At 48.6% G+C, this 13,118-nt stretch overlaps 1 protein-coding gene across 1 annotated transcript; it reads left to right on the forward strand.

The window, feature by feature from the left end:
- Positions 1 to 3,375: 3,375 nt before the first annotated feature.
- Positions 3,376 to 12,832, forward strand: KLK13 (kallikrein related peptidase 13). The gene is made up of 6 exons (XM_039466350.1): positions 3,376 to 3,428; positions 3,911 to 4,000; positions 8,879 to 9,065; positions 9,391 to 9,659; positions 10,736 to 10,872; positions 12,629 to 12,832. The coding sequence occupies exons 2-6, from the start codon at positions 3,949 to 3,951 to the stop codon at positions 12,815 to 12,817; spliced, it is 834 nt and encodes a 277-aa protein (XP_039322284.1). The 5' UTR covers positions 3,376 to 3,428; positions 3,911 to 3,948; the 3' UTR covers positions 12,818 to 12,832.
- The last annotated feature ends 286 nt before the right edge of the window (positions 12,833 to 13,118 follow it).

The raw sequence follows: 13,118 nt of genomic DNA on the forward strand, positions 1-13,118 counted from the left end.
GACACCAGCACCAGTGGAGGCGTCTGTCTTAGTTGCAGGTACAGACTGTTCACCTAGAGAAATGGGAGAGGAGACAAAGGATGTGGGCACGCAGGTAGGTGGCAAGACTGACCTTTCTAAGTTTTGCTATTCTGATGGATGAAAGCCATATGTTGTTGCTGCATGGGGCATGTGATGATTGGAGCCACATCCTGAATAACACGGATCCAGCTCTAAAGAAGAACCCGTGTTTCTCAACCCTCTGTGCCTCTTTCTCGCCAAGAGTCGGCTTCTCCTGGGCATCTCTCTTTCTACCTCTGTGCCTCTGTCCGCCTCTGCATTTTTCCCTCTGTCCTCTCCCCACAGTCCCATCTTTCTGTCTCTGGGTATTTAGCCCTTAATGTCTTTCTCGGTCTTCCCCTCCCTTCATGTTTGTTTGCATTGGGGCCCCTCCTCTGGGCCTGGGTGTGGGGCCTACTTTCTCATCCCAGCCAGCACTTCCAACCAGAACTTCCAGTTTCTGCTTGACAAAGAATCCCATTTTGGAGCCAAGCTAGGGAGGAGCCTCCCGGAACCTTCAATGCCTCCATCTTAAGCTTTACTTATTTAACAAGCACACTGTGGCCCTTGGTCCATGCCACACTCTCTTCAAAGCATCTTCAGGCACTCATCCATTTAACCCTTCTCCGTAAGGCAGGTGCTATTGATCGTGCCATTTTACAAGTGGGGACGTCGAGGCACAGAGCAGTCATATCACCTGAACTCAGGCAGTCTAGCTCCAGGGTCTGAGATCAGAACCACTAGGAACGCCGTCTCTTTTCCCAGTCTTTTCTTTTTCTTTCTCCAGTCCAGCTCTCTGTGGTGGAGGAGAGACCTGCACCTGGTTTGGTCCAGTCTGTGTGTGACTGTCAGCCATGGGCTTGTGCATCAAGTGAGGGGTGGAAGGTGCCCAGCCCTCGGTGGGTCCCTGACCTCACTTCAACCAGAGCCAGCCAAGGCGTGTTCGGCCAGTCATAACCCCTAACATCAGTTTGACCTGGCACTCACACCTCAGCAAATAACAAGGCCAACCACCCTCACTCCAGGCTCCAGATCTTCCCAAGTCAGAAAGGCTCCTCGGGAAGCATGGACTCAGGTCACAAGAGGGCACTGGTCCCCCGACTTCGCACACAAGCTGGTTGCCTCACTTAACCTGGCATCCGCCCTCCAGCCACACCACCCGAACACAACTCCATCCAAAAAGTGAACTCAGGCCCTGCCCTGTGAGGTGGGGGAAGTTCAGGGTGGAGAAAGATAGTGACCTTTCTCTCACTTTGAGAGGTGGGGTATGACCCAGCTCACCCCCACCAAAACCTGCTACATCATAGACTTTCAACCTCACGGCTAGTCCTCATCACTAATGTCAACCCGCGATCACATCTCAACATTTCCCCGTCCAAAACTCAGTCTTGGTTCTATCTCCAGCCCCAACCCAACAGCACCCCATCACCAACTGATCCACAGACACTTCCCATCACACAACCCAGTTCTATCCCCAAACCGGCTCGACCACCACATCCAACTCTATATCCAAGCTCATCCACTGTTCATTCTCCTCCCCAAACTCATTGCATCCCCACTGCCGTCATCAGGCCCATCCGTAACCTAACCACAAACTCTCCTCGTTTCCCATATTAAGCCGTATTTTTCTTCTTAGCAAAAGACTTCGGAAGGGACCCAACATTGGATACTGAGGTGTCCTCAATACCGAGTTAGATGGGTTATCTGATTGCAAGAGGTCTCTGCACCCTTTACTGTCATTGAGCTACTTCATGACTCTAAACTGTAGATATCTACAAATATGCAAATAATCCCCGCCCGTAACTCTGTATGAATCTTGCCACGTGGAGGTACAACGCATTACCCTCCTCCTCCCGGTGTGGAACAGCCAGTTTTGCATCTATTTGTAAATTCATTTCGGCATTCCTTGTCGTCTCAGTGCATACGGCTCTTGGTACCATCTTACTGGCCCTGCCATTTATTAATGAGTCAAGATAAAAACCTCTGACACACGTTCATTTCATATATGTCAGAGTCATGGCTAGACCATGTTTGAAAAGGAAGACCTTCAGGCCTGCCGGGGTGAGGGGGCTGCACGGCCGGAGCCCCAGGAGGCCGCATACTGCCCCTCCCACCTCCCCACTGCACCCCCACCAAGGATAGAATTGGGGGTGGGGGGCAGAGTCCAGGGTCAAGGCTGTCAAGAGCGAATGAGGGGAGGAGAGATTCAGGAGCAGAGAGGTTTCAGGTTTGATCTCCACATCCAAACCTGAGCTCCATCAGTAAGGACACTGTGAGTTTCTACATGAGCCCTCACCCATCCATCTCTGTTCCTTATCCTCACTGTGACACCTCCACTCTCTCACTCTTTCCAAACTTCATCTGGTCCACATCCCTGGCTTTCTTCCGAATTCTGACCCTACCTCTGTCCTTCTTAATCCCTAATCCTGTCCCCTCCACCCCACAGGATTAATTCAGGGCTCCACCCAGCCATAGTTCCTGGAGACGCCTACTCATTCCCAAAACACCACCCCTTCCTCCTTCCTCTCCCTCACCCCCAATCCACGTCTTCAAAGTTTTCTGACTCCTGCTTTTTCCTCTCCACCTACGTCCAGTAGTCTCCCTCACCCACTCTGGCCTTGCTCCTAAAAGGCCATTTCTAGAAAATATTGCTTTCTCACGTCGCATCTCTGCCCCATCCAAGTCTAAGGGCAATTGATTTTCTATCCACCCAGCTGATGATTTCCTTCTTGTCATCTGGTGGTTGCCAGGACAAGGGAGGCAGGATCATGGATTGTGGGTGTCCCTGTGCATCTCAAAAGAAAAAGGGGCTGAGATAAGACTGGGCATTGGAACCTGGATGTGTTGAGAGCTAAGCCTGAGACGATGCTGGAGATGGGACTGGGGTTGAAGAACAGGCTGGGGTACTGGGTATGGTTAGGGACAGATAGGGAGGTGGGAATGGGTAGAACGTGGCCATCTGGGGGCTGACTGTGTGATAAGAATTATGCCTGGGGTTGGAGTAGAGGTTAGAAAACGGGGTGCAGAAAGGGTTGAAGTTAGGGATGGGCATGGAATTCGTCGAGGCTGGGGGAAGAGAATGGGCTTTCCCTTTACCCTTTGTTGGATCCTGCCGCTTGAAAGTTCACAGTGGGTTCAACTGAGGTTTGGGCGGGGTCCGATCTGGGTCCCGACACGTCCTGGAAGCTCCGCCCCAAGCAGAGGGCCAAGCCCAGGCTGGGGGCTGCCTGGAGACAGCCCGCTGAGCCACAGGGGGTGGAGAGGGGGAGGCCAGTGACCAGGAAATGCTGAGTGAGCTGGGGGAGGGAGTTCAGGGGTTAAAAGCCATGGGTCGGGGCGGAAGCTCCAGGCAGCTGGCGGCCGACGCTCCTCGAGGGCCCCTCACTCAGGTAGGGTCTGCCTGGGAGGGGGGCGGGGAGCGGAGGAGGGGGGGCGGGGGGGGAGAGAAGGGGATAGGAGGGATGGGGAAAGCAGAAAGGCAGCTGAGTCAGGGAGAGGGAGAGTGAAGCTAAAGTCTCAGATCTAGAGAGGAACCTTCAGAGACGGAGAGAGGCGAAGAGCGCAGACCGATAAGAACGGGGGCTGGTCCCCAAAGTGGGGGGGCTGGAAGGCAGGCTCTGGAGGAAAAGGGCGAGAGTGCACCGACCACCCAGCTCGCTGGAGGGCAGCGAAGCAGGGACGGCTTTCCGGGGTGACCAGGAGGCTGCACGCGGCCCCTCCCACCTCTACTGCACCCCCCACCGAGGAGAGAATTGGGGGTGGGGGGGCCAGATGCCAGGGTCAGGGCTGTCAAGAGTGAATGAGGGGAGGAGAGATTCAGGAGCAGAGAGGTTCCGGGCACGCCCTCAGCACCCCATTCCCCTCTCCTCAGGCCCCGCCCGCCCTGCCCCCCAGCTCGATCCCGGAGCCATGTGGCCCCTGGCCCTGGTAATCGCCTTCCTGACCGTGGCCTTGTCAGGAGGTAAGAATGCGCGGGGGTGGAGGCGCGGTGGCCACTCGGGACAATGGTGGGAGGGGTCAGGCCAGGGGGAGGGGGCGTGGGAGCCACGAGCTCCGCCCCCCGCCCACTCGGGGCCGGGTCCTGTGGGGACAGCCCCGAGCGCTTCCTGCCTGTCCCTGGGTGACCTGATTTCCCGGCTGACGTCGGCCCTCTGACCCCAGATCCCTCACCTTCCACAATACCCTTGCAGCAGCCCCTCCCCCGTTCAGGGCTTCCTGTCCTCTGTGGGAAGCTGAAGGACACGGGTTCACGTCCTGACGCTGCCGCTTTGAGCCAGTACCCTAGCAACTGCGTTGGGCCTAAATTGTTTTCATCTGGAAAATGGGATCAATCTAGAAGTGCTGACCACAGAAAGCCACTGTGAATATTGAAACGCTGTAATGCATCAGCCTTCAATATGTGGCAGATAGAAGGGACATGTAAGTTAGCCACTGAGCCATTATTACTTTATTAATAGTAGTCGCTCTTTCTCACTCTTTTTTTTTTTCTTTTTCTTTCTTTTTTTTTTTTTTTGAGACCGAGCCTCACTCTGTCTGTCACCTGGGCTGCAGTGCGGGGGTGCGATCTCAGCTCACTGCAACCCGCTTCCCAGGTTCAAGCGATTCTTCTGCCTCAGCCTCCCGGTAGCTGGGATCACAGGCGCCTGCCACCACGCCCAGCTAATTTTTGTATTTTCAGCAGAGACTGGGTTTCGCCAGGTTAGTTAGGCTGGTCTCGAACTTCTGACCTCAGGTGACCTGCATCGGCCTCCCGAAGTGCTGGGATTACAGGCGTGAGCCACCGTGCCCGGCCTCTAGTATTCTCTCTTCATACGCAGTCCCTTCCAGAACCTTCTAGATTGTTCTTTTAATCCTTGGGTTGACCCCAAACCTATGGGACCTCACCCCAAATTGGTAGTCCTTAAGATTCCTATGGATCCTTCCTATCTTTCCCTGCCTTTGTAGGCAGGTTCTCTGGAAACTCCATTCATGAATCATTTCGTCATTTAACAAACAGCTATTAAACACTGCCCACTGCGCTGGGTGATGTACAAGCCGAGACACAGTCCCTGCTCTCAGCACCTGGAGTCTAGCGGGGACAGACACAGATGTTATTCAGTTATCCAAATAATTAGTTAATAATTATCTTGACATGAGGTGAAGTCTTCAAGGAGCAAAGCCAGGAGCCTAGAGATGTAATGGCGGCTCCCAGACCAGAGGCCTTCCCAAAGGGCCTGACCACTGAGCCAAGACCTGAAAAAGGAGGGGTCTGTGGGTGCCTGGCACCAGGCACCATCCTTGGCCTGAAGGTGGGATGGTTTTTCCTCTTTGGCAACACTCCCTGGACTCACGCCCGTGCCTCTCCTGAGTGCCACACCCTAGGCTAGGAGAGCCGCATGTGATGCCTTGTGGAGTCCTCAACAACCTTGCAAGGTAGGTGCACTGTAACTACTCCAGCTTCACAGCAGAGAAACCTAGGACTCCAGCACAGAAGGCTCCTGCCCCAAAGACACCAGCAATGCCTGAGTCAGAACCCTAATCAGCGTTGTCTGTCCTGTCCTCCGTATCCTGGACTTGAGGCTCTGACAACCGTTTTTATAACTTTTGACCTAGTCGTTTTCATAAAGTTAGCTCTTTTTTTTTTTTTCACTCAAATAAAAGCATGTTCAAGTTTATATTACTGTCCTGAATGGAGAACAGAATCCTTTGCCATAAATAAAAGGTAAGGAAGGAAATCAATCCTACACAATGAAAAGCAGACAATATGTTTATTGGGTTGGACCGCCTGAGGTTGCTGGTACTAGACCCTTTTGACCTTCCTAAAACAGCTTTTGCAGCCGGTTCACCATAATAAATGTTAGGTGGCCTGCTGCGGCTTCTGTGTCCTCCTGGCTTTAAAAAGTGAGCTCAGTGAGGATTAGGGAGGTGTTAAAACTGTATTAGCTCCATCCTGAGACTTTATCCTTGACAAGATCAGGATTAAGAGAGAACTGGACGCTGACTCAGTGTCTGAGTGCGCGATGTAACGTTACCTAAATCCCATCTCTCTATCACCTAAAATGATCCTGTGCCCACCAGTAACTCCTATCCCTAACTGAAAACCCACTGCTTGCCCTGTGGTTGAGGAAGCCAGCCAGGGAGGAGGGACTTCCTGTTGTAACTAATTGATAATAACATTGCCCACTGGCTGGATGCTCTCTGTACCACCTGCTGTGCTGTATGGCTTGAAACGCATGATCATCTTGAATTCTTCAACTGCGCAATGAGAGATGAACTATTACTTTTTCTACTTGACAGCTGGGGAAACTGAGGCTGGCAATTTGCATAAGGTCACACCGTCACAAAATGGCGGGCATGTTCAGGATTGGATTCTCCCTGTCCTACGGACCCCTGCTATGCTTCCAATGCCAGACACAGTGCCTGGCACACACAGCATTTATTTATTGAGCCCCCACGACGTGTGTGCCAGGCACTGTGTTAAGTCCTGGGAATCTGGTTCTGAATAAAGCAGTTAAGGTTCCTGTCAATGGGGCTTGCAGCCAAAATGGAGAGATTTTTTAAAAAAATGAATGTATACAAATGTGAAGAGAAATGAATAGCAATCATTGTTCTGATGAAAATCCGTTGGAAGAATGGAATGGGGAATGAGTGGCAACAGGAGAGTCAGCATTAGACCAGGTGGTCAGGGAAGGCTTCTATGAAGAGGAGACATTTGAGCTGAGCTCTCAGAATTAAGAAGGACCCAGATATACAACCTCTAGATTCCGAGGGTCATCCAGTAGAATATTCCATATATACGTGTGTGTGTGTGTGTGTGTGTGTGTGTGTGTATTTATGTGTATATATATATATTTATATATATAATGTATATATATTATGTATATATACACACATATTTATGTGTATATATATATTTATATATATAATGTATATATATTATGTATATACACACACACACACACACACACACACGTATATATGGAATATTCTACTGGATGACCCTCGGAATCTAGAGGTTGTGTGTGTGTATTATATATATATATATATAATATATATATAATATATATAATATATATATAATATATTATATATATAATATATATATAATATATTATATATATATAATATATATATATTATACACACACACACACATGAAATATTCTATATCTGTGCTGTCCAATTAACCACTGGCCACTTTGGGCTATTGAACATTTGAAATGTGGCTGGTGTGACTTAAGAACTGAATTTTAAATTTATTTTTACTTCATCTTAATTAGTTTAAATTTAAATAGCCACATGTAGCTAGCAGCTACCGTGTTGAACAATGCAGGTCTGGAGAAAGGACTGTCCAGAGAGAGGAAGTAGCTAGTATAAAATGTCTAGTGTGGGAGCATCCAAGATGATTTAAACAATTTTTTTCTTTAAATGTCTGGTGTGTTTGAAGAACAGGTCCATGAGGCTGTACCAGAGGAAGGAAGTCAGAAGAGAGAGGCTGGAGACGGGGGTCAAAGAGGTTGGCAAGGGCCAGGCAGCACAGAGTCCTGCACACCTTGGGAAGGCTTTTTGGATTTTATTTTAAAGGAAGTCAAGCCGGGGAACAACATCATCTGACTTTCTTTGAAGAGTCCTCAGCCTGCTTTGAGAAGACTGGATTAGAGGGATGTAAAAGTGGAAGGATTTAGGTTAATGTTGTAGTCATTTGGGCTAGAGAAGATGGGGCTCGAACCAATATGGTGGTGGAAGAGGGGAGATAACAGGATATTTGGGAGATAAAACCAACAGGAATTGGTTGTGAGTGATGAAGGAAAGAGGAGAGCAAAGACGACTCCCAGATTTGAGGCTGAGTGCTGACCGGAGTGGGAAAGACTGGAGGGAGCAGTTTTGACTGAGAAGGATCGAGTTGGGAAAACAAAGCATAAGATGGCTGTTTAAGGCATTCACATCAATAGTGTTTGAGATGTGAGCTTAAAAGAAGAGTTCAGGGCTGGAGATGGTTCGCCTATAGATGATATTTAAAGCCATCGAGGCAACCAGTATGTATGCAGTGAAAGGATAAAGAGATGGGTGGAAAGATGGTTGGATGGATGCATGGGTGGATAAATGAATGGATGGATGGATGGGTGGGTGGATGGATGAGTGGATGGATGGATAAATAATTGGATGAGTGGGCAGATGGATGGATAAATGTATGAGTGGGTGGATGGATGCATGCATGGATGAATAAATGGATGAGTGGATGCGTGGATGGATGAATGGATGAATGGATGGATGGACGGATGGATGGATGAGTAGAAGGAAGAGTGGATGGATGGGTGAGTGGATGGATAGATGGATGGATGAATTGATGAATAAATGGATGAGTGGGTGGATGGATGCTTGATTAGATGACTACCTAAATGGATAGATGGGTAGATGAGTGAGTAGATGGAGGGACAAATCAATAGGATGAATGGGGGATGGATGATTGGATAGACTGATGGACAGATACTGCGTAGGTGGATGTGTAGGCCAGACTCACATCGACCTCCTGAAATCCATCCTCTGGGAGAATGATATAGAAAATGCATATGGAGAGAGAGTCAGGCTCCTGCTTACCTATCAGTAACCTTCTCATTTTGTGGACTCTTCTCTTAAACTCCAGTGGAGGGTTTGGCACTTCTTTGGAAAAGAATGTCACCTCCTTGCCCTGACTCATCTTCCCTTGGTGAATAGCAACTGCCAGAGGTCAACAAATTCAGCTTCAGTTCCTGGTCACCCAGGGCAATAGTCTGATCCTTTCCCCAAGCCCGGGATCCACAACTCCAGGGCTCCTCTGCACCCTAGATCCCAGTTTTCTAACAGTCTCTCTTCTTTACCAGGCATCTCCCAAGAATCTTCCAAGATTCTCAACAACAATGGGACCAGTGGCTTTCTCCCAGGTGGCTACACCTGCTTCCCCCACTCCCAGCCCTGGCAGGCAGCTCTCCTAGTGGAAGGGCGGCTACTCTGTGGGGGAGTCCTGGTCCACCCCAAATGGGTCCTCACCGCCGCACACTGTCTGAAGGAGTATGTGGGGGCCAGGGGAGCATGGGGTAGGGATGAGAATGGGACTGGGATTGTGGGTGGGTAAAGTTGAATTTGGGGATGGAGTTGAAGTTAGGGTTGGGATGGACATGGGGGTGAGAATGAGGCTTGGGGATTGGGTATGGGAATATAATTAAAGTAGGTGATTCGCATGGGATTGCAGTTGAGGATGGGGGTGATGTGTCGGGAGATGAGGCAGGTAGGATGGAGAAGAGATGAGGCTGAGGATGGGAAGAGGTTGGGACTTGGGATTGGGATGGAGGTGGGCTCATCTTCATTCCTAACCACCCTCTTCGTGCACCCGCAGGGGGCTCAAAGTTTACCTGGGCAAGCATGCCCTAGGTCGTGTGGAGGCTGGTGAGCAGGTGAGGGAAGTTGTCCGCTCTGTTCCCCACCCCGAATACCGGAGCAGCCCCACCCACCTGAACCACGACCACGACATCATGCTTCTGGAGCTGCAGTCCCCGGTCCAGCTCACAGGCTACATCCAGACCCTGCCCCTTTCCCACAACAACTGCATAACCCCTGGCACCACCTGTCGGGTGTCTGGCTGGGGCACCACCACCAGCCCCCAGGGTATGCACCCACATGGGTGGCCTGAGGTCCCATAGGAGTGGCTGAGGAAACAGGGGCAGAGGTGGGAGGGAAGGTCTGTGGTAGACACCGTTATAGATAAAAATATAAATAAGTAAATAAATGTATATAAAGTTAGCTGTATCCTTTATATAAATGTATATAAATTTGTGAATATATACGAACATAAACGGATCAGATGTATATGAATATACTATATGGTATGTATTATATAGTAATACATTGATATATTATACAAAAATTATATAAATGAAATGCATTTTATAAACTATAAAACTTATCAATTATGTATTTTAAATATATATTTCTCAATAATATAGATATTATAAATATATAATCTATAACATAAATTATACATTATATATTTATATGCTAAATGAATTTTATCATTTATACGTTATAAATCATACATATAAAATTTTTATATTTCTATAATTTATAAGATATTTAACCTATTAAATATGCCTTAATGAAGTTTCTAATAATTAAATTTAATAATTTAATTATATGTCATTAAGTGTAATACATGATATATATTAATATGAAGTTGATGTATATACCAACAAGAGCCCTTTGCATCTCCGCAGCAATCCCGGACTCTCTCCCAGCCCCACGTTTGCATCTTCCTCCCCAGCATGCCCCCCTCTCCCTTCCAGCCATTCTATCCATCTCTCCTGTAACTCTTCCCATCCCTGCTCCTGCTTTTGCCATCTTTCATTCTCTTTCTGACCGTCTCCCTATTCCAACTCCCTCTCCAACTTTCTTTCCCCATCACTGGCTCCACCACTCTCCTCATCAACCTCTCATTCTCTTTTCCCTTCTCCCCCTGTCCTTCCCTCCACTTTTCTCCTCATCTGTCCCTTCACCTCTCTCCCATGCCCCTCCATTTTTCTGTCACTTCCATTGCTTTACCCAGAGACGTGCTCATCTCTCCTCCCATCCTTCTCTTCCCATTTCAATGTTCTACCAACTCTTCACCCATTCAGCTTGCCTATTTAACATTCATCCCATGTCCTATCCAGGTCAGATACCTTAGACCTTCTCTCTCTTCTCCCCAGTGAGTTACCCCAAAACTCTACAATGTGCCAACATCCAACTTCGCTCAGATGAGGAGTGTCATCAAGTCTACCCAGGAAAGATCACGGCCAACATGTTGTGTGCCGGCACGAAAGAGGGTGGCAAGGACTCCTGTGAGGTGAGACCAGGAGGCTGCTGGGTGCCCGGAACAGGACAGAAAGCCCGAATGGAAGTGGGAACAGATGCTGGGGGAAAGCCTTTGTTTCCAGCTTTAAGGGAACCAATCTTTACAAGGTACAATGTCCCCTCACATAGGAGGCCAAAACAAAAAGGGGTACCCAGGGATGGCAAGAAGAATTCATCATAAGCCCCAGCTTTAACTGAGTGGCTGCCCAGATCCCTGTGTTGAGATGCATAAAGGTTACTATTCTTTCACTTGTGAGTGACAGAAACCCAACTCAAGCTGGCTTAAGCAAAATGCTGGCTTTTGTAACTGAAAATCCAGGGTGTCTGGCTTTAGGCGCAGATGCATCCAGGTATGCAAATTGTGTGTTTGGAATTCTTTCTTTCTTTCAAGTCTCAGCCTTTCTTTATTCTGTGTTGGCTTCATTCTCAGTTAGGCTCTTCCCAAGACAAGATGGCCCCAGCAGCTCTGAGCTTACCTCCTACCCTTTAGGCAACCCTATTAGAAAGAGAACCTCTCTTTTCCAATAGTTCGCACAAAAGTCTTGAACATGATCCTCACTAGACGAGGCTGACCTAAGTCATGTGTCCTAAGCCATCACTCCACCAGAACTGTGGGGTTCTCTGATGGGCCAGGCCTGAGTCACATGGTTAACTGTGGGGGCTGGCGAGGGGCAGTTCCCCAAATGAAAAAATCAGGGGAGGCTGTTACCAAAATAAGGAGAAATGACCAGGTACAGTAGTTCGTGCCTGTAATCCCAGCACTTTGGGAGGCTGAGGCGGGAGGATTACTTGAGCCCAGGAGTTCAAGACCAGCCTGGGCAACATAGTGAGACTCTGTCTCTACAAAAAAAAAAAAAAAAAAAAAAAAAAGTTTTAAAAGTAGCCAGTTGTGATGGTGCACACCTGTAGTCCTAGCTACTTGGGAGGCTGAGGCAGAAGGACTACTTGAGCCCAGGAGTTCAAGGCTGCAGTGAGGTATGATCATGCCACTGCACTCCAGCCTGGGTGATGGAGCAAGCCCCTGTCTCAAAACAAAAAGAAATAAATAGAGCAAGACACTGTCTCTAAAAAATAAATAAAAATTTAAAAATAAATGTTTAATATTTTCAAATGAGAAGAAATGGATACTACATGAGCAAAAACAACCTGCATCCGATAAAGAAGTTGAGATTTGATTCAGTGAGAAAGAGTATGATACCATATTAATGATACGTTCCTTGATTGATTAGTGATGTCTGCCTTGGGCCCGGGAAGAGAAACAGATGTACACGTGTATTGCATACCCTGCCCAGGTGTGGATGAGCTCACTCAATAGTGAGAGGCACAGAGGAACCTTAAAGTAAAAGCAGGGTCAGCTGCTGTGGGGCAGGGGTGCAAGGTGGAATTCAGTACCAGGGCTACAAAAATGGGTATGAAATAAGTTGTTACCATTTTAATGCAACTGAGAAACAGAGAAAGACACAGAAATTTCTCTCTCTGTGTCTCTTTCTCTGGGCCTATCTCTGTCTTTCTGTCCCTCTTTCTGTCTCTTGCTGTCTGTCCCTCTGTGTTTGTCTTCTTATCTGTTTCTCACTGTCTCCGACGCTTTCCCTCACAGTAGTGTGTGTGTCTGACTCTGCCTCTCTGAGTTTCCTTCTCTGTGTGTGTCTCTCTCCATCATTCACTCTCTCCCCACATCTCCCTGTCCCTGCCTTGTTTAGCCCCAGTGAGGACCCACCTTTCTCTTTCTCTTTCTCCCCCCAACTCAGGGTGACTCTGGGGGCCCCCTGGTCTGTAACAGAACACTGCATGGCATCATCTCCTGGGGAGACTTCCCATGTGGGCAGCCTGACCGGCCTGGTGTCTACACCCGCGTCTCAAGATACATCCTGTGGATCCGTGAAACGATTCGAAAACATGAAACCCAGCAGCAAAAATGGACGAACGGCCCAAAATAAAAGTCGAGAAACTTTCCTGCTTCCGTCCTCTCACCATGACTTCCTCACATTGTCTGTGTAGCCCCTCTCTGCCCCGTATTCGCAGTGTTCCATTTGAACCAGTGATCCATGTCCTCAAGCATGCTCAAGCCCAGCTGACAGTCCATGTCTCAGAAGCATTCAGGCACTGCCAGGCCTGCAGTCACCCAGATGTTGCATCCCCGAAACATCTCAACAACCTGAATGTCCCAACCCAGACATCGGCCCAGGTCTCTCAACTGCATCCATGGCTTCTAGGAGCCCAGATCACCACTTGAATGTT

Source organism: Saimiri boliviensis, chromosome 14 (assembly GCF_048565385.1).
Source record: "Saimiri boliviensis isolate mSaiBol1 chromosome 14, mSaiBol1.pri, whole genome shotgun sequence".
NCBI classification, from domain to species: Eukaryota; Metazoa; Chordata; class Mammalia; order Primates; family Cebidae; genus Saimiri; species Saimiri boliviensis.

Coding starts and splice junctions, on each gene's coding strand:
- KLK13 (XM_039466350.1), top strand. CDS start 3,949: ATGTGGCCCCTGGCCCTGGTAATCGCCTTCCTGACCGTGGCCTTGTCA. Junction 9,066..9,390: donor GCCGCACACTGTCTGAAGGA/GTATGTGGGGGC, acceptor GTGCACCCGCAG/GGGGCTCAAAGTTTACCTGG. Junction 10,873..12,628: donor GTGGCAAGGACTCCTGTGAG/GTGAGACCAGGA, acceptor CCCCCAACTCAG/GGTGACTCTGGGGGCCCCCT.